Source organism: Ambystoma mexicanum, chromosome 1q (assembly GCF_040938575.1).
Source record: "Ambystoma mexicanum isolate Mex_15411 chromosome 1q, UKY_AmexF1_1, whole genome shotgun sequence".
Taxonomy (NCBI): domain Eukaryota; kingdom Metazoa; phylum Chordata; class Amphibia; order Caudata; family Ambystomatidae; genus Ambystoma; species Ambystoma mexicanum.
This window is the reverse complement of record NC_090922.1, coordinates 900,004,791-900,027,479: the sequence shown is the minus strand read 5'-3', so window position 1 is coordinate 900,027,479 and position 22,689 is coordinate 900,004,791. Positions and strand designations below refer to the sequence as shown.

At 42.1% G+C, this 22,689-nt stretch overlaps 1 protein-coding gene across 1 annotated transcript in view; it reads left to right on the top strand.

The window, feature by feature from the left end:
* Window positions 1-22,689, top strand: part of PLPPR5 (phospholipid phosphatase related 5) — a 1,134,012-nt gene that overhangs the window by 559,490 nt on the left and 551,833 nt on the right. The window contains exon 3 of the mRNA XM_069641534.1: window positions 20,526-20,776. Coding sequence (XP_069497635.1) covers window positions 20,526-20,776 — 251 coding nt within the window. The remainder of the gene's footprint in view (window positions 1-20,525; window positions 20,777-22,689) is intronic.

Here is a 22,689-nt window from a genome sequence, read left to right as displayed (position 1 = left end):
CCATCAGTGAAATGACCAAGGTACTCGCCTCCATGAAACCCACCACGTGTGCAGAGAATATCCTCCCGCCGTAAAATAATACCGGACAACACTGACATCTTCACCCCTATACTAATAAAGATAATCAATGCCTCCTTTAGAGACCAGAAAGAACCCAACTCGATCAAGAAGGTCACAGTGACGCCTCTGGTTAAGAAACCCAATCTCGACCAACGAGATCCCAACAATTTGAGACCTATCACCAACTGAAACTTTGTCCTTAAAATCATGGACAAGATGGCCACCAGGCAGCTCCAGGCACATGTGGAAACATCGAACTCCAGTCTACCCCAACAGTCGGTTTCCGCCCTGCCCATAGTACAGAGACGGCCATGCTAGACCTACAGACCAAAATGCTCAGCATCATAGCGCAGCATTTGATCTTCTTGACCATAACTTACTCCAGAATGCTCTAAAAAGAAATACCAATTGCTCTGATGAAGCCATCGACTGGATAATGTCGTTTTTAAAAAACAGGATATCCAGGGTGCATTGGGGGGACACGTTTTCCTTGAAAAAGGAAATCCTCTGTGGAGTCCCTCAAGGGGCCAGCATATCGCCATTGCTATTTAACCTGTACCTGAGATACCTATGCCTTGTCCTAGATCATATCAACACATTCTTTACCAACTATGCTGACGACACGCAGCTGGTGTTTGAGCTAAGTGGAGACTATCAGAAAGAGTGTGACCAATTTACTATGATTTACAACAACGTGGAGCAATGGATGGACTCCAATTGGATGTGTCTCAACGGAAAAAAACAGAGCTCATGGTATTTGGCTCGTCCTCTGCTAGAGCGAAATTATCCACTTCCTACAGGTCTTTTCAGATTAAAGACACACCCATACAGTTCCTGAGTGAGGTTAAAACCCTCGCTATGATGCTAGAAGGATCCCTTGGGGCTGATGCCCAAGTACAGTACATAAAAAAAAACTGTGCCTACCATCTCAGATTAATCATATCCATCAGGCCCTTCATATCAGAGGACAACTGTGCTACTACTGCAAGAGCTATCATCATGTTTCGCCTTGATTATGGTAACGCTCTAGTCCTGGGTGCTTCTAAGCAGTGTATGCACAGCTACCAAGTTGTCCAGAACAATGCGGTAAGAATTGGTAAGCACAAAGCTAGATCATAGCATATCAGCGACTCCAGAAGGGAGCTACATTGGCTGAAAATCTAAGATAGGGTACACTTCAAGACACTAACAATTATGCACAGATGTTTCTCCAGAAATGCCCCGGCCTACCTAAAAACCAGGATTCAATCATATGTACCCAGTGAGATCAGCCTACCGTGGTAAAATCTTAGTGGCTCCACACAAACTCAAATGCGGCCTAGGCAGATCCTTTCCCACTCTTGCAGCCGGTCTTTGGAACAATCTTCTGAACCACATGAGACTGGAAACTAACTACATTCATTTTTGAAAACTGGTGAAAACCCATTTCTTAAAAAAAAAACATATGTAGGCCACACATAGCATCTGAGTAATCCTATATGGCTGTCTCGTCTTCCTGTCAGTCACTGTGTGTCTGTCTCGTGTCCCTGTTTCTGCGCCCCGAAACTTGCGAGCTACCGGCACAATATAAATACTAAATAAAATAAAAAAATAACATTTTAACCTAGTTGGAGGTGCAAAGGGATTCTCATGCAGTGTCCAGTCACCGACTCATGAGGCGTTAGAATGCTATCTGAGCCAGCCTTTTATCTTAGGGCATATAAGGCAAGTGGTAGACAATGTAGCCATCCCTTCTTCAAAGTAGTTTTAATGTTTTTAATCCCGTTCATCAATAATCCATTTAATTTCTCACAGGTGCCATTCGCCTGTGGGTGATACGCAGAGGAAAATGTATGCTTAATGCCTAATAGAAGAACTATTTGTTTGAACAGCTCATTTCCAAAATGCGGTCTATTGTCAGACCTCAAAACCTAACACACACCCCATCTTGGGAACACTTCATTCACAATGGACTTGGCAGCACGCGATGTGTCAGGGTGTGTGCATGGACCTGCCTTGATACATCTAGAAAAAGGACATATCATGACCAGCATATATATCTGTAGCCATTGCATGTTTGCAGCACATCTACATAGTCTACATGTAGGTGCTGAAATGGGCCATTGGGTCTAGGAATTGCTCCTTTCACTGTTTGCAAAGTGTGCCCTGCAGTACGTTTCTATCACACAATGCAATTTACAATGAACTGTGCCACGTGCTGTAACAGATTTGGCAAAAACCACTCTTATGCTATTGTAGCAGTTAGACTCTCTCTTGAGTCATATGCGCGGTGTACTGGAGCTGCTTCAGTGCTACACTCAATAATGCTGGAAGCATACTTGGCTTTCCTGTGCTACCCTGTCTCTACATTGCCTCAGTGGAGGACACAGAACAAAAGTGTTTCTTCTATAAATCCTTCTCTTCTTGTGGTGCTTGCCCTTGTATCTTAATTAACTGGACACTAGACAGCATGTTAAAGCCCTCCGTAACCAACATGCATTATCCTGTCATTTGTTTAACACTTTCTATTTCAAAATTACAAATAATAAGGAAATAGGCTGCCTATTTGGCTTCCAAATCTGTGGCTTCATTTCTGCGATAAATGAAATCTGTCCTTTTAGAATGCACTGTGTATTTTAAGACTGCTAGAGTCAATGGGAGTTCTAGTACTTCAATGGGTTTATCCAATAGGGTCACATGTTGCACTGGAGTGCCATCTGCACAGAGGAAGCGCCTCTTTTTCCAGGGTGACAGGCCTACGTGTATGGTTGATGTCACACAGGCGGAGTCAGAGCACACCACCACTTCCTCATCTTCGAATCTCTGAAGCTCAGCTATAAGCCCCACTAATTCTGCAGCCCGTTCTGAGCAGTGCGAAGGCAATATCACGTTTATCACTACTTAAAATTCACCCTCTTGGCTCAGCTTTATTGCTGCGGATCCAGTATGCCTTTCGCCTGTTGTTTGGTCAATTTTTGAAGAACCATGAATAAAAACGACGTCCCATTTCCCAAGGGCATTTTCACTAGCTTTTGCAATTTCATTATAGTTTTTCAGAATATGTTGCACAATCATGTACCTAATCATCCTCCCCTATTGGTACAGCTATGAACATTGCTGTCTTATATATAGCAATTTTTGCAAAATATAGTGACCTATTATCCTGATACTCTTTGTGTGGTCAATACATTTTTGTGTTTCTCTAAAATCACAAATAATGCATGCTCAACAAATAATGTTACTGAACACACTATTGTTATACTTTTTCAATGATGAATACAGCAGCAGCTAAAGACTGTGCACAAGAATAATGCCCTTTCATAATTGGATATAAAATCCCACTATAATAGGCTAATGATTTGTGTCTTTATCCTAATGTCGTTTTCTGTGTAAGGGTTGCTGTCATGATTTCTCCATTTGAATGGGAAAATAAATAAAATTCTTCATAATAATCTGGAATTCCCAACACGGGAGATGTACTGAGCACCTTTTTTAATTCTCCAAATACTTCAGTCATTTCATCTGTCCATATTACTTTACTCTTTCCCACCTGTGCTTCTTTAAGCCAAGCCCTTTTTACATAGGCCTAGAAGTTGTTCTATTGCTCTCCCTGTTTTACGTTCTAAGGTCTTCATAATGGCTTCTGGTTTTTCAGGAGCCACTTTCCTCCCCTTAGTAGAAATCAACTGTCCTATATATAAGACGTCTTTCTGACAGTATTGTCGCTTCTCTTTGTCCACTTTATATCCTTGCTCTGAGAGAAAAGTTATAAGCTTAATTGAATCTTCCCTACATCTTTCCTCTGTCACACCAAAATGTCATCCACATATTGAACTATTGCACTTTTGAGCTGAACATTGCTAAATCCATCCGGGCAAATGAGTATACTTCAGGCATATATTTCCATATGAAAAGGAAGCAAAATCCTGTGAGTCTTCATGGAGGGGCATTGAAAATAACACATTCTTTAAATCTATGACTATAAAATATTTGGCCATAGATGGGATGTTGCACAATATTGTAGCAGGTTTGGAACTAAAGGAAACTCAGCTTTGACTATGTTGTTTAGAGGGTGAAGGTCCTGTATAAATCTCTATGATTCCCCCGTCAATTTTTTCACTGGGTACATAGCCGTTTTACATGGAGAGTCGGACGGTACCAATATTCCTTGTTTTATCAAAGTGGAAATGGTCTTGAATATACCTTCATCCGCCCCTCTGGATGTGAGGTATTGATTTGCACGTGTCAAAAGTGCTCCTGGTTTAAGCTTGATTTTAACCACTACTGCTCCTTTTCATAGACCCACATCATATGAACTTGTGGTCTATAAAATCTTTGGCACTTTCTCTAAAGCTTCCTGGAAAAATAAGGGTTTCTTTTTTTTACCAAAACCATTCTCTGCAGTATTTCTCTATTCTCTACTTTTATCCAGTAAGTAGGACTTATGAAAAATACTAATTCATCATCTGAGTACTCATCCTTAAACAACTCCTCATCTGTAAAATTGGCAGCCTATATCCTTCACAGAGGGCTCTCACTCCATCCTCTTCTCCAATCATCTGTCCGATGAAGAACCACGCTTTCCACTCTGACCATTGCTTTTTCTGACTCCAAGGGGATTTTCCGCCTTGAAACACTTGTGTATAGGAGCGTTATAAATGCCATATCATATCATATATCATATCATATCATATATCATATAATTCTGCCTGTCTTCATCATTCATAGAGATTTCTGCTCTGAAACAAAACTCATCAGGTATTCTTAATAGTTTACCTGTCAATCTGGGTAACCACGATAATAAAACAGTCACTCCATACAAAAATACTTCTGGGTCCAAAGGGACCCCTCATAATGCTTTCTGGCCTGTAAAGGCTAACAAACTCTCTCATATTCATAGAATGTATCCCTGTAGTGGAACACACTATTATCTCATCAGTAAAATATATCCTCATGCTAAGTTTCGTCATTAATTCACACCATAATATGTTAACTGGCATTTGCCTAGAATGTAATAATGGCATAGACATGTCCTGTTCTACTATAGTGATTGGTGATTTGTCTGTAAAAGGAACTGAACTCATCACCCTAAAGAATCGCTGTGCATTCATTGCAATAACTGACATGGGATATTTCCCCTCAGGGACATAGGAACAAGTTGCTCCAGTGTCCACAAGAAATTAAAATGCCTTGCCTCCTATTGTCAACTTGACCGTTGGTTCCTCTTGGGGGTCTGGTGTCACTGTCAAATCTGGTCGCTCTGTGAGTGTAATGCTTTTGACAAAAACGTGGCACCTATGTGCAGTGCATGTGGGGTGTGCCCAGAGCCATAATGGACATTTGATCCAGGCCTCAGTGAAAGCTGCACTTGATGCAAACTCTTATCATATTATTCCACTGGTAAGCATGTTTTCAGCACTACCTATTGCCTATGTTATTTTGCATTGCTCCAAGGACAAGTTGCAGAAAAGATTAATGCATAGGCTAGACCTGATAACGTTGTTATGGGATTCGCGAAAGCCAAAGAGAAATTATGTAGTTGTTTTTGCTGCTTTCTTGAGAAAGGGAAGAGTTTTACCTCTTGGGGTTGCCATGGGTCACTGCAGCCAGGGACCAATGGGAACTGTCAACAGATAGAGACTTAGAAAGCCACAAAGTTCAGGAAAATACCATCACACGTTTGCAGATGGCTTAAAATGAGGGGTGCCAGAGCAGTCAGAACAAAAGCTTCCCTGGGGGAGGGACGCATCACCAAGATCTCACTACCTGTCTGTCTGGGAGCTTTACAGGGTCTGCTAGCAAGATAATGGTGTGCCTTGCAGCTGTGTCAATGGTGATGTATTTTATTTAGACTTATTTTATTTATGTGTTCATTTATTATTCTTGTTGCATTAATTCATTTATGTATGCTTTCAGTTAATAAAGAGGTCAAATAAGAGCCATTTTATAACCTAGCTGAGTATGTAAATGTGTGTGTGTGTAGATACTTGCCCTTCAGCATCCAAAGGTTTTTCATTCTGTGTACTAGGGAGAAAAATAGAAATATATCTGCATAATCTGTAAAACGCAAAACAGTAGGCTGTCCTATTGTGGATGTAAATTCATCCCTGTACCTGTGAAAGGATTTTCTCCTACCACAGTCACACTCCCTAATTTAGGTGCAGGTGCCTGCTGGATTCCTGTAGTCATATTCCATTGTAGCCCCATAGCCTGCTGTGTCTGTGCTTGCTGAGTTTGTACCTGTTGTGCTTGCATTGGCACTTGCTGTGATTGCCCTTGTGGTGATTGCATTTGCAATGGCCTTGCTGCATTTGCTGTGGTTGCAGTACATATGTCTGGACCTGCATGTGATCTTGGGCTTAATATTCCTGTGGTTCTGTCTTATATTGAGGAGCATAGCCAATCCCCCCCTCCCCTTGGAGCTTGCCAATTTTGCTGCATGCCTCCTCTGCTTCTTCATGTTCTGGCTATGGGCCTCATTACGAGTATGGAGGTAGCCATGGTGCTATTAGCGCCATGGCTGCCTCCATACCAGCTCCAATACCGGGTTCCTTCAATGAGGATTAACCAGGAATAACCAACATTGGAGGACCCGGTAATTCCTCCTTCAAGAAACCATTCCCCATTCCCATTTGAGCCCCCATATGGCTCAATGGGAAAAGGGTATTTTTGATCTAATAACGGGCACGTAAATAATGGCCCATTATTAGCTCCCTGTTCCCCTCACGGAACCTGGAAAGGATGTCTGATTTTACCAGACGTCTGTTCCGAGTCCCGCAAAGGGAACCTTGTAATAGGCGCTCCCGTAATGAAGTGTGCGGGACCCTTCATTATGGGAGCGCCATGGTTTTAATGAGGCCCTATGTGTCCTATTCTTCTGCAATTCCAGCATTGATGCAGCTGTCCACCATTAACTCTGCCTCTTCCCATAGGCTTTTGAAATCCACCCTGTCCTCCTTCTCTTGGCCCATTTCCTCTTGTTCTTGGCCAAAAATTGTACCCACTCTGAGATTTGGAATACACTACGTTGTTTTGGTGCACTAATTGGATCTCCTGCATCACCCCACCTTCATTAAACCTCAATAACACTCCCTCTATGGCTATTTTTGGCACTATTTTCTAGACTAACTATCTTCCTCCTGATTTCCACTCTCAGTTTTTTTCTTATTCTTCTACCGCATCAATCAGCAGTGATGCACAATCGTCAATTGTATTTCTGGCAATGGCTTTGCTTTCATTACCACCTGTTTCTTCATTTGCTGTTGCAGTGGCTCGGGCTGTCCCTGATGCAAAATGTGGTAAAATAATGCTAGCGTTTTATCCCATGGTTCACGCGTCTCAAGGCACCATCTCTCTTGAATATCTTGAATATAAGCAACAGGGTCTTCATCCTCCCCCATTTTCTGAATCATAATATCACCCATATCTGCTATATCAGGGTATTGTACTCTAAGTGCCCGCCATACATCTGTTCTGCAATTATTACATGATGCTCCACCGTGTGTCATGTTTTGTGCAGTCACACCTGCATATCCTGCTCACTTCCAAATGTTGTCAGCTCTATCCCCTATAATGGCTGGTAGCAAGCCTTTTAGGTCACTTATAACTAACGTCGTTCCCAATGTCATTCTCTCTAACACATAAATCCATTTTACTGAACCGGTAGTTAAACTAAGTAATTTACATCTTAAAATATTTTAATCCATTTTGGCTATGGTATATATTGTGGTTGTCCTTCCCCTTTCTCTAATAATGGGAATTGTGAAAATCCTGATCCATAATCATACCTGCCTACACTTCTCATCTTCCAGGTGGGGCTAGTCTCGCCCATTTGTCTCCGTCCCAATAGTGCCCTTGGATCTGCTTACATAAGGTGGGGATAAATCCCCTGCACTGAGCGATTGTGCTTCTGGTCGCTCTAAATCCGACCATTTCACCCCTTTTTCTACACTCGATTCTTTAAAAAAATCTGAATTTGCACTCTTTCGTTTTCTTCCCTTTCTTTGTTAGACATTATTGTGCTGCATCGTGTATGACTGTTATTCTTTTCGTTATAATCAATATCTATTCTACTTAAAGACAGCATTCTATGCTTGTCTGTTATTGCATCGTATGACCTACCTCCAGTTTCCCTCAAACAAGATCCTTCTATGATGAGTTTTATGCCCTACTTTATCCCTCATTTGACTATATACATACGCACGTCTTTTCTCTATGCCTTCTGTATCTCACACATCAGGCCATGTTGGTAGTCCTGGTATCCCTTGAAGCTCCCTCTCTCTTCCTCAAGTCGTTCTTGTGTTCAATCGGCATTATGCTTCTAAGACATAGATATTCTCATCATCGTTTAGTCTCCTATTTGTGTTCATTTCTTCTTCCATTCTCCTTATCTCTCTTTCTTCATCTTGCTCACATCTTCTATGTAACATATGTTCTTTAATTATTTGCACTTCTACCTCCTCTTGTCTCTTCTCTTCTATTCTCTCCTTTTCTTTGCTTGCCTCGTACATTGTTCATTCTTCCCTTCGCTTACATCGTCTTTCTTTCTCATCTTTAGATGCTGTCTCTTCTTCCATGTCTTTCTTTTCCCACACTTATCACTCTCTTCTCTTTCTCGAATGCCACCAATGGCCTTATCATCCAGCTTGAGTAATATCTGTCCTCCCATCCATTTGTTCTGTGCTATTGTTATTCCCTTAGCTTTTTTTTTATTCTCCCCTTTATGCTGATTGAGCATCCACTCCTTCTGTGCTGGATATTCTTTTTCACCATAGCTCTAAAATAGCCAACCTTTTCTGTAACTCCTTTCTCTTATATGTAGCATGCAAATATTTTTTTATATGTTGCAATGCTGTTTGTGACAATAAACCCTCCTGAGGCCAAAGCATGAGTGTCTTATTAGTCGTGCTTCGGAACCATTCCAAATGATGTTTCCTCATTTTAGCTGTGTATCTTAGTAATGATCTGCATAAGTGTAGAAGAGGAGTGTCCCCCATGGTGACAAGTCGATTTCGACTACCTATACTTACCTGATTTGTTTTCTTCTATTTATGTTATTAAATATACCACACTGCTCAATTTGAGCAGGCACCATCAATTGCCACTTAATTATATGAAAATCAAAATATTTTATGCACTTTGCAAAACTCAACAACGTTCTTTTTAATTCCTTTGTTTACACTTTCTATCAATTGTTGTTTCATCGTTAATGTTTTAGGAATCTATTCTGTATTTATTTATGATTTTACTTGATTTTTTACTGTTGTCTTATATCGAGTAGTTTAAACACAACACCAACTTTATACTAACTTATTCATAACCCCACGCATGTGCATATCTTTAATTTCTTTGTGTACAACTTCCTATACTATCTTTATTAAATGTATCTTATCTCATCATTTTTGCTCCATCTTGGAGCTTGATACACACTCTGTGTTGGCCTTGCCTCAGGAATCCTCAACACCTCTATTTAGAGTCTTTTTTGTGCATTCCCTTCCATCCCCTTGCAACTGGGAATCGGGGTATCTACTTATCTTCTTTATAATCATCAAAGATCCTGTTACTTTTATATGTATCTAAATAAAAATGTAAATGTTTGTTTTTTCAAAATCTTAAATCTCCGAAAATTCTTCACTGATTGCTTTGAAATTTTGACACAACGTTGCATTCGAATAGGCACGTGTTTTTATATACCTACTATATATAGATGTCACACCTGTGACAGATAAAAACATGCTTTTTCTGACGTAACAGCAACACACACTGTAATAAATATTTTACTAAAAACAGCGCCATATGTTGGACATAAAAACGACACACGTAGTACTGATTATTTTATGATTCCATTGCAATGTTTCCGACTTAGAATGGCTCAAATATGTGCCGAGGAAGCAGCAGAGCAACGTGCAGCCAGACTTCAGGATGCACGGTTGCGAGCACAGCGATTGCGTTCTGCAGCTTCTTTCTCAATAGAATGAACGCGACAGGCTGAGAGTGGCTGAAAGACATCAACAAGAAACAGCAGATCAGCGTCAAACACGACTCCGTGCTTAGCAATCATGCCATTACAATCGTCTTGCATTCCGGTACAACCCAGCTGATGATTATAGTTTGAGCCGGCATGTTCTCATCAGCACCATGACTGAAGTGTGTCCTTATTGCAAGGCTCTGAAATTTAATGGAGAAACTAAAGGAATGTGTTGCGCCGCTGGGAAAATTAAACTGCCTCAACTTGGAGAACCACCAGAGCCATTAAAAACTTTGCTTGCCGGATATACCGCTGAATCAAAGCATTTCCTATCTAACATCAGGAAATACAACTCATGCTTCCAAATGACGTTGTTCGGCGCAGAAATCGTAACAGCTCAATTCATGCCAACGTTTGCTATCACCAACAACAAAGCTCAAGGCCAATCGTTAGAATTGTGCGGTTTAGATCTAAACACAGATTGCTTCTCACATGGACAACTATATGTTCCGTGTTCTACAGTCGGCAAACCAGACAATCTCTATATCTGCACAGACAAAGGAACAACAAAAAATATTGTATACCCACAAGCATTGTGAAATTAAACATATTAGAAACGTGCGCTTTCTCTTTGCCTTCTTTTCCATTTAACCAGACTGAGCCACAGCAATGCATGGCCGGTGACAGCTAGTGTGTATATATATATATATATATATATATATATATATATATATATATATATATATATATATATATATATTTTACAACACAATCCCAACTGCTATTTTTTTTGCACTTTCAATGTTATACTTAAGTCTGTGGCTTAGCTCGAGTACCTCAGCATCAACTTTCCCTCAATTGACTAGTTTGCCTTACATCCACGGGGCACCTGCAGGAACCGGACATGAATTTAATCAAAGGGTGACCTGCCAACTATATCCTTTCACATGTGTTTTTATTGTGCACCGTTCTCCACAGGGAGCACTGCGATCCTCTGGCTAATGGCGTGACCAGCCAAATGTCTGAAGTTCTGGATCTGAGCCTGGGTCGACTAGACATGAACCATCCGCACTGCTACCAACATGTGCTCTTGCACCTTGAAGCATCTCTTGTGCTAGATAGAATTACCAATAAAGATCTCTGACCAAATAACCGTACAAGTTCATAGAATAAGTACTACTTTATTCTCAATTTAATAAAGAAGGGTCAACTGGCAGACATCGGACTGATGCTTGAACACTCACACACGAACTTGATAAGACAGAGGTCTTATACCCCAATGTACGTCATCTATAATGTCATCCTATGTGGAAAACCATACAACTTATCAGTGGGAGGGATTGGTTAGGGGAACATAATAATAATAATAATTTAGCATTTATATAGCGCTACAAACCCTCAGGTATCTGAGCGCTGCTTATTATTACCAACGGTGTGTAGTGCTCATTTATCGACCTCGGAAAGATGAAAGGCTGAGTTTGGCCCTGACAGGATTCAAACCTTTGTCAGCAGGCTCTGCACAGATGTCAAAGCAAGCACTCTACTCACTGTGCTATCAGACCAGCTACTTATAGAATACATAGGGGTTAGTTCACCATTGACTGTATTTTATCAGTGAGGCATGCCTCTAAATAAATACAGTACTGATTAGAGTGAACAAAATGGCAGCAGATTGGTACATGCAACATTGTATAGCTGGTTGCCCGTTAGACCCACTGATTGGCTGGGTTGCTTTCTTTTGCCTCTCATCAGAATGTGCGCAACCTGCAATCGTATGATACACTGTTGGGGCTTCAATCTTTTCTTGACACAAACGGGCCTTTCATTTCCTTCTCTTACACACCGGTTGTGTGCATTCCTTTCTTGTCTTTGCAGCTTTGATTCATGTGTCAAGGTTGATACCACAGGCTTGGCCTTGCCTCCCCAATTGTCATTCACCCGGGAGGGTCGCTGGCTTCCTTGGCACAGAATGCAGGCTTCTTTATGTCTGGGACTCAGCTCTCTCTGCATGTCCTCCACGGTTCCCTGTGGCAACCACCTCCTGCAGGGAACCTCAGGGGTTTCCTATCCTTTGCTCTGGTCCCTCAATCAGTCATCCTGCTGCAGTGGGTCCAGAAGATCTGCTCCTTCTCGTATCTCACCTTGCTCATAGTGTGTCTCTATTTTCCGCCTTTTATCCATGTGTGGGGAGCTAATGGGTATCAGATGTATGTGATTACGGTCAAATGCCTGACTTTGCCTGACCTGATTAATGGGACATGTCCAATGAGATATGTAAGGGTTAGCCTCTTTACTCGCAGTCGTCCTCTTCCTCGGCCCAGTATTTATGTAGAGAGGAGGGGGCCTAAGTTGGGGAGTTGGAGAATCCTAGAAAATAGGATGGGGTATGTTCACAGGAAAGAGGGGATACTGCGTCTCACTATCGGTTGCCTCACCCCCACTCCCTGAAGATCACCCACCCAGGTGATCCTCCCACACTAGTCCACCCCCAGTGTCTGGATCCAAAGGTGATGGCCATGCCCTGGCCACCTTAGAGATAGATCCCGGAGACACCCTTTGGTTTCTCACAAACCTTATAGTAGCCTCATGCCTTGCACGTGTGATGCTTTTAGATCCGTTGCACCTTCCTATCTGCCCTGATGGCAATCTCACACCTGACACAACAACTGCCTCTGCTTGGCAATCTGTCTCAGCCACTGGTTCTACCCTCCACAACGTTGATCAGAGGCTGAGATAGGAAACCATGTTGGCACTATTCTGGAATGTCTCTAGGGCAACCACAGCCAGTTCTCCACTGGGCACCATTGCAGGCCCAGAGGCCCCCTCCTCCCCCTGGAGTCTAATCATGGTTGCAACCCTTTCTGCCTTGGTATGGACCGACATCCCCACTAGGGACAAAGGCACATCCGAAGAGGCTGATGGTGTAACAGCAACAGATGAGCCAGAGCAGATGTGAGGCACAGAATACCCACTTAGGTTGTCTGTGCACACATGTGAGGGTGCAGAATGGGGTCATTGAAGTGGCCTGTCCAAAGAGGACACCCGTGCTCAGTGCATCTCCCAGGTAGGTGAAGAGCAACACCACCTCCCTGTGATGCAGTTCAGTCTGCTGTCGAGTGACAAGCACATCATCACTGGGGCCATTGGCCCAATGCAATCAACCTGCCAGCAGTGGCATCGCTGTGGACTGGAAAGTCTCCTTTGCCAAAGAACCAGCCATTGGTTGAGTGGAGGTGTCATACAAGTTACATAGTGTTGCAGCTGATGAGCCTCAGACAGGAGGATGTGCTGTCACCTCTTTAGTGTCCTACACAGTTTCATGTCTCACACCAAGGTATGAAGCATGTGCATTCCCCTTATATCCTCCACATGCCAACAAAGGCAGGCCATCAGTGTCCTCCTCCCTCTCCACATACAACACCTGACACCACAACTGAGATCTCCAGGCTCTATTGCACCCCTCTCGCCTGTCAAACCTTTTCCTGTCCTTCTGCTGCTGAGGTGTCCACTAGAATACCCTCAACTAGGTTCTCTTCCTCAGCAACATTGCCAATGGATGACATAGACATCCGGAGGCCTATTACCTGGCATGCAGCTCCTCCTCACGGGCATGTCCCTCTTCAGCTACTTGGACGCAGGAAAGTACGATAAGAGAAAAGCATCACCTTAGGAATGTGTATACACATGTCCTGGCATACAAATATGACGCTGCAGGCAACTAGCCAGTGTTATAGGACACTTCCCTCCTCAATTATACATACACACACAGCACAACATTGCTCACTTGGCAAGCGTCAGAATTTCATTAGGCAATGGATGTTGGCAAGTTCCAATCATAAACCATACACATGTTTGCAGGGACATGTCATATGTGGCCATGCAGCCATTACTGCAGCATGTATGACATTTTCTGGGCACAGATGCATTTCTCAAATGTTTGTCTACAGAAACAGCACAATGGGAAGGGTGCTTTTCCACATTGGCACTTGACCTCCATTTCACAGCGTAATACCTATCCATATTGCTATGAGCATCCCAGAAAGGCTTTGTGAACTGTGTCCAATAGATGCGCATTTTGCAAGAGTCAACAGAGGATATAGGACTTGTGGACCCATCATGACATACACTAAAGATCACCTTGTTCATTGACACCCTGCAAATATTTCTTGCTAATTATGCTTGTTGACAAAAGCATGGGCAGCGCAATGGAGAATGAAATTCCTACTTGACATGGGAATTTAAAACAAAAGACGAGCAACCAAGTACGGTTTTCACATGTGGGCCAACCTACATGGTCTTCACATTCACCTCTCACAGTTCCCCATGGCCACCAACCCACACATGTATGCATCATGTTGCACAAGATGGCTGTAGTGTGAGGACATGAGTGGACATGTCCTTAAAGACAACACTTGTGAGAGCATCACACCACCTCATGTAACTACATTTGACCAACAGAACATGGATACAGTTTGTTTTTAAAAATGACATGAACACAGCATCGATAACTCACTTTCACTACTTGACCATGTGCACCCAATCCCATCATGTTCCCCCTAGGTCTATGTGTCCCTTACCATAGTTGCATTGTGCCAATGAGCCACCTTGCAACAAATATGTTAGTGATAGACATACTCCCTCTCTTTCTTCATGCCATCTCATCCATGACATTGTAATAATGCAGGAGTCAATTCCCTTTGTGTAGTTACACTCAGCTTGGATCCAGACCTGCAAGTCAAGGACCTGGGGATGAAGCGCTGGGTTCACCTTCTCTAGGATCCAGACCTGTGGCAATGTTACATGATAGCGGTCATGAGAACTGATAAGCCACACTGTTTCCTGCCTCAATGGCCACCCTCACCTTTTTCTGGCTCTGGATCCTCATGTCATCCAAGGTCTTATTGGTGTTCTCAAAAGTACAATCTGTCGACCCCTCTGCGTTGATGACCGCTGTGATGTCACCCCAGATCCTCTGACAGGCAGAGGCCCCTAGGTTCTTTTCAGCACTGAAGAGGGACTTGCAATGGCTCAGGACTGGGTGCAATTGCAAAATTCCATTACTCCAGCCACATAAGTGAAATTTGTAAGATTTCAATCCATTTTGCTGAAATCCGCCACTCTGCCACCCTTGCATATTGAAAAGAGCATGGCCAAGTTTCTTGTGCCATCTCGCAAACCAAAACGAGCCCTACAAAGTTTCACATGTTGCTGCATGAACGTAGCATGGATCAAAAAGAGTGGCACAAAAGTCTTGTGGTGCTGCGCAAATCTAGAACAAATTGAAAAGCGCAGCATAAAGTTTCTCCTGCTGCTGTCTGAACCCAGCACTGAATCAAAAAGAGTGACACAAAGTTACTTGTGCTGCTGCACGTTCCTAGCACGAATCAAGCAAAAGCTGTGCAAAGTCGCTCGTGCCACTGCGCGAACCTAGCACGAATCTAAAGGAGCGGCACAAAGTTTCACTCACCACTGCGTGAACCTACAACAAATCAAACAAAAGCTTCGCAAAGGTTCTAGCATGGTTCAGGCAAAGTTGCTTGTGCCATAACACAAAATGAGTACAGATCTATAACAAGCCAATGCTGAGTTTCTTGTGTCACTGCGTGAAACTAGCACAGATCAAAAACGACCTACATGAAGTTTCTCGTGTCGCGAAGCTTGCATGGATCGAAAAAAGGCCTGCACAAAGTTTCTCATGTTGATGCACAAGGCTACCATGGATCAAAAATCCATGCAAAGTTTCTCGAGGCACTGCACAAAACTAGCATAGTTCAGAAAAACCTGCACAATGTTTCCCTTGTTTCTGCATGAGAATAGCATGCATTGAAAAAAAAGACCTGTGCAAAATGTCTTGTCTCGCTACATGACACTAACATGGGAACAACACACCACGCTCTGCACAAAACCAGGTGAAATTTCAGTGATGGCAGAACCGTAATGCTGATATTGCAGATCGGACGGAAGTGGATTCCAGTGCAGATGCTGCACTTTTTGCTGCGTGGTGGAAATATTTGCTCACCCCTACTCAGGATCTGGCTTCCCAGGATGCATATTTCATTGGCTGAGTAATTGACAGCCCTAGGCCTCACCACCTTGCCCGTGTCAAATGATGGAGCAGCCATTGCAAAGGTGATGATGGTAGGGGTGACTGTGAGTCCTTAGAGTACCATAAGAAGAGCTTTGATGGAACAATGGAGATGTTTCTGTCCAGATGAGGCATATGAGGTGGTCAGGGGGATTAGATGGTGAAATGTTACACAATGCACTGGCATGTTGTGATATACTGTAGTGGTGAATGTGATGAAATCAAATCAAACAGATGATTGGCCCTATAGTAGAAGAGGTTCTGAGTGAAACCTATATTAGCTGTAAGGAGTGTGAATGTCTTACAGCTGTCCACCCAAAATGTCCAGCTTTTTACTCCCTGCCCAAAGTCCACAAGGGAAGTAGTTCACGCCCTGGAGGACCCATCGTTTAGGCGATAAGCTCTATTTTAGAGCCAATTTCCCCAACTTCTTTGTGAAAGATGAAGTGGCGAAGATGAGATAGTACATAAAGGATAGTACAGCTGTTTTATGTATGATTCAACAAATGTCCTTTGATCCGGGATTGCAATTTCTTGTCACCCTTGATATTGAGGCTTTGCACACTCTGATCCGACAAGAGGAAACTTTTGATAAGATCCTTTGAGCAAAACATCCACCTCTGTCACTTCCGGTTTCTTTTGTGATGAAATTGGCTGAAATAGCTCCTACCAAAACCTTTTTTTCTATTTGAAAATGAAAACGTTTAACAGATTTCTGGCACCCCCTTGAGGGGTGGGACCTCTTACCCCCTGCTTGGTGAATCTATATGTGTCCGACTTTGAGCAAATCACCATTTATGCTCGTAATCATTTTGGTTTTTTACATTTTTTAATTTTATGGTTGAGTAAAACTCAACCTTATAATAGTTACATAATTAAGCAATACGACCCGAGCGGCGGGGGCATTATCGACCCTTAACGAAGGCCCCGGGGCATTACCAGAGTCGGTAATGCCCCCGCCGCAAGGGTCATATTTCTATTAGTACCCCGGCCTGTTTCGGGACAGAAAATAAAAAAATAAAAAAAACGACCAAGAAAATGGCCGCCATGGAAAGGGAAAACGGGAGTCCGTTTTCTCTTTCCATGGTGCCCTTCGGGAGTGGACGCGCTGGGAACACAATTGTTCAGCGCGTCCAGTCCCAAAAAAAAATAAGCAGAAGGTAAGTGGGGTTGGGAGGGGGGGAGAAAAAAAACGAAAAAAAAAAATGTACCTTTCGTCCCTGCCAGGGTACGATGGAAGCAGCTGTGTGGAGGCGCAGAGTCTCCACACTGCTGGAGGCTGCCATCGTCCCCCACCAGGGATGCAGGGGCAAGAAGGTAAGTGGGGTGGGGTAGGGAGGAGGGAGGGAAGGGAAAAAAAAGAAGCTTTCCGGAGTCCCCAGCGGGGGACAGAGGCAGCCTCTCAGCCATGGGGAGGCTCGGAGTGGGGATGGCCCCGCTTCGAGCCTCCTCATTGGCTGAGGGGCTGCCACGCCCCCCCCCTGCTGAGGACAAGGCAGCTGGAGTCCCGGCCGAGAATCAAAGGATTCTCGGCCAGGTAAGGACCCGGCGAGAGCCAATCAGAATGCGTGTTGCATTCTGCTTGACTCTCGCCGGGTACTAATAAATAAAAAAACACAGAATAAACATTAGTTTCTATCCATATAAAAGTAGCATAATAAAAACAACATTGTACAATGTTAAAAAAGGAAAGAAACAATCATTCCATTTGTTAAAAGTTCATTCAGTTAAAAGAAAACTCATCTAAATTCAGTGCTTTGATAAAAGATGTAATTTTCAATTACAATTGACTTTGTTCTTCCCAACAGGCATCTATTCCAAAATTCACCTAAATCCAAATTGTTCACTCGGGTAGCCCATTTTCCCAGATAAAGTTTACGTAAAGAGTTTAGAACAGAGCAATTCATCACCCAATGTTTAGCGGTTTCAACATGATTTGAAGACCCACAGAATCTGCAAGCTACCAGATCTCCAAGAATCCTGTTGTATTTAAATATAATTTCTTTGGAGTTAAGCAGATTCCAACAAAAGCATATAAAGGTTTGGGTCAATTTATCTTGGTATATACTAAGGAAAGGAGTCAAAGTGCCCCTTCTCTTATGTTCCTTACTCAAATGAACCAATGAATGGTATGAGTGTAATTTATCGATTGTGGACATCCAATCGTGTTGATATAGTAATAATTTGATCCTACTGGGATATTCTACCAAATCCTGAAGGGAACAGCCAGGTTTATCAAGAATAAAAAGACCTTGCCTCATAAAATGTCTTGAGGTCTACGTATAGACTACCCTCCACCGGAATTAAGATTTTCATCACTAAAGACAGAATTTTCCAGTGTGCACGTGCTGCAAGGGAAACAAGGCCCAGATCATAATGAATAGCCACTATGGGGAAACTCATGGGTAAGTTCAGGATACGTTTCCAAATCCTTCCCTTTACTACCATTAGATGTTCTAAAATGGCAAATGGATGGGTCTCAATTCTGTAAAGAAGTTTAGGAATGAGCTTTGCGTCATAGTTTCTAATCATGGGTTTGAGGCAGAATCTACCAAATTTCTTTTGTGTCTATCATTTTGGTAGAACATTTTGTTAACCAACAACATACTTGGATGGACTTCACACGGAAAGTATTAGAAAAAGTTAAAGTCCCTCATAGAGGAGATCTCTTAGAAACCCTCCTCTTTAAGAGAGAACAGCTCTGTATTTTCTGTCTTAAAACAGATACCAGGTGCACCTTTGAAGGATAGACGATACTTTGAATAGAGTGGGACTAATTTTCTGCATACCTGATTTACCTGATTTATGAAAAATGTTTAAAGTATTATAACATCTCACAGGTAGTATGGGTAAGATATTAGGCAAAAAGATTTTTGTCATGCCTTAAGAATTGATTTTATTATATTGTACTACACATTGGTTAAATTACAATAGTAGTGTGCCTTCCTCAGCATGTTACTAACATTAACACACACTGTGACTAAGGTATTAGGAATCGATCCTTTGGGGAGATGCAATGTATTGATTAATACAACAAGAGTGTATGCGGCCATTGGGAGCTCTGTGGTGCTCCCTCTTTTTATTTAAAAAAAGTGTGGTCTTGACCAGAGATCATATGAACACAGGGTACACCATCATGTGTTAACCAATAAACACACGAGAAGAACGATATCTCTTCCCATGCTAAAATGACATTTTTTTTGCTGCGCCGTGCATTGTTTTGATGAAGCGAAATATAAATGCATGAATCTAGCTGTATCCTGGTAGATGTGAGTGACCTAAGGGTAACGCTTGGTATAAACAAGTAGCTACAATGATCACCCAGCAGAAATGTATTGATGTATTATATTCCTGCAACTGATACGCTCTACCGTAGAATTCACAGAAATAGTATCCCAAGACTTAAAAGTCCTAGGAGCTTTTATGTTGAATTTAGAGACATGTGGATGCTTTTTTACGCAAAGAGCATTGATACAATCCATGCTGCGTATCATAGAAGGAGACATGAGGTTGAGGCAGAGTACTCGTGTTAAGATGGCCACCAGCGTTGCAATAGCTTGATTAAAAGTTATGCAGGTATATATGTGGTGAGCCTATAATGTGACACGCGTTTTCTCCTTAGACGCTGCATAATAAAAACACTTGTGCAGCAGGGGAGCCAGTAAGGATTTCCTCTGGATAAGTGAAAGAGCAAGTCAGCTCGGGAGGCAGATTAAATTCGGTAAGATTGAATATGAGGAGCCATATGGATTTGCTTCGCTCAGGCTTGTAGTTGATGCCAGGGGCATTACCGGATCATTAGCTCGACCCCTACCCCCCTCCTCGTGTTCTATTACTTAAGCGCTGCTCATTGGAAGCTTATACTTCAAGCCTCGGGGGAAACAACTCAAACATTCCAAACTGGTTGAACGAGTCTAAATTCGCGAGTTTTGAGTTTTCCTTAAACTGTTTCGATCATATCTACTTGTTAATGAAATATTTTTACACAAACAGTACGAATTTGCTTTTCTTATACAATTTTACTAGAGTGCAACTGGGTACATTTTCGAACTATGATCGGTGTCTAAACTGCACTAAACCGCAGCCAGTAGCCATATTGACCGAACAGTCATCGTTTTTAGAGTGCTACATTTCCAATATGTTCTTTTATTTTTTTTTTACATCACGCCTATAAATAGTCTGACATGACATACAATTTTCTCTATTTTGTCTGATATTGTATCAGTCGGGAAATTTCCTAATAGATCAGCTCACTCTATCCAATCACAATAACTTAATGGTCTAGTCCTGCTAAAACAATAGCATGATTACAATAACATGTCATGTGAACAATAACTGGTTGAACTCAATGCATGCAAGGTGTTTAACTGTATAATCATAAAGTCGGTGGTAATACCAACTTCTAAACGTATCTTACTTTTTCTCTCTTTTTAGGTATTTATACTTTTGGATTATTTGCTACCGATATATTTGTAAATGCTGGACAAGTAGTGACTGGAAATCTGGCACCACATTTTCTCACAGTTTGCAAACCCAACTATACAGATCTTGGTTGCCAACAATTCACACAATTTATTACGAATACACAAGCCTGTACAGGAAACCCAGAACTTGTCCTCAAAGCCAGAAAGACCTTTCCATCCAAAGAAGCAGCGTTGAGTGTGTATGCTGCGCTATACCTGGCCGTAAGTAAATCATTGAATTTAATGTGTTAAATATATCAGAAGAATAAAAAGGTTGTGTATTTATTCCGGGTTTAATATATAGCAATTGTAATTAGGCGTGTTATTTTCACACGTGTATTGGCTTGATGGCATTTAAAGAAGTGCTCTGTGACAATCAGTTTTCCTTTTGTCCCTAAGAGTAAGAGTTCACATTAGGTAAGATCGGAAGACCTGCTATGCCTTCCACTTACTTTGCATACATTGGAAACACCATTATTGTTGCTAGCTTAATAACTCTTTAAGTATTCCTTCTAGTCATGTTCTAATTAATGAATATAACATGTCAAAGGTGAACAATTTCAGTTTTCTGGATATATGGAGTACAGCAAACTATTACAATCAGTTGAGGAAATGTATTTATAAAATATTTGTTATATTGCGAGGATGTCAGCGGTTTTGTAAACTATTTTGGAAAACCACAGAGGATGGTGGCCTTTCAGCCAAGAGGAGGGAGGTCTGTTATGGGTGCTATCGGCCTGTACACAGGTAATGTGCCTGTGGCGATGCTGAGCGCTCATGTCTAGGGTGATTAAATACGGAAGCATCTGACATTAACTGGGTAACACCACATTATCATGATCTGAGCGTGTGTGTTGACACTGGGTAGATGTTTTTTCAGAGTCTTCCACAATGAAGTGGCCGTTCATTTTTATGAAGAATGATTGTTCAATATGAGACATGCACCTGAGATTCGAGTTATTAATCTCAGCCACAATAAAAACTCTTGCAATGCACACTTCAGGGGAGCAGCTTGGCGATTATCAGCGATTTGTGCAAGCTCCTGCTGGCCAGCCAGACCGATCGGTGAAGTGCCCAGAAGTTGGGCATCAAACATGGTGCGACAGATGGTTTGCTCTCTGCTCCTTTTGATGATCTATCTAGGCTTAGGATTCCCAAGACCCTCTTGCAAGCATTAAATTAAGGCATCCTTGTATATTGGCACAGTGCATCCTTCTTGTAATGCTTCATGTGAGTTATCCTCCTCCCATGACATACAAATGAAAAGTGGCACCTTATGCTTTGAAATATGAGTTCATAAGGATACCAGCAATGACTAAATAGCACCTTTAAATTGAACTACCCATGGATCACCAGGTAAGGTTGAAAGCAGGTCCCTTGGCAACTAAACTGCATTAGCTTCACATTCCAAAACGTGGATGTTTGCCTTATTTATTTATTTATTTATTTATTTATTTATTTATTTATATACAGGGAGGAACAATGCTCTTTCACACAAAATGAAATAAAAGAACGTACAGTAGATACAAAATCAGATTCGACAGGAAGCAGTGAGGGTAAGTTTGAGTGACATTCTGACCAGGTCGTGGACGGGAGTAAATGGAAGAGTCACAGGGGCAATACATGGTTGGACTTACATAGATTAAGGACAATCAACATAAGACATGTTTAAGTGCAGGTAAGCAGTATAGCCAGCTGAATTATGTGACCAGGATGGATGTCAAGATAGAGCGGTGGCACCGAACAATAGGGACACATGTAGGTTAAAGTTGAGGGGAAAATGTTAGCTAGAAGGCAGATGAGTAGTATGTTAAGAGGGTAACTCGTAGGTGAGGAAGTCGTTTTTTTGTTTTGTTTAGAACAAATCGATGTGGACTGCTTCTTGAATGTTAGAAGGAAGAGACTTCCATGCAAGTGGAGCAAGAAGAGAGAAAGATCAGAAGACAGAGGTGTAATAGGTAGGGTGCAGTGCCACAAGCGTAGTCGAGGGAGCAGAGATTACGAGAAGAATTGCAAAGTTGCATAGAGGAGGATAGCTACAGTGGTGCCTTACCGTGCATAGATTTGTGAACCAAGAGAGGAATTTAAATATGGCCCTGTTTTTCATCGTCAGCCGTCCAGCATAGTGACGGTAG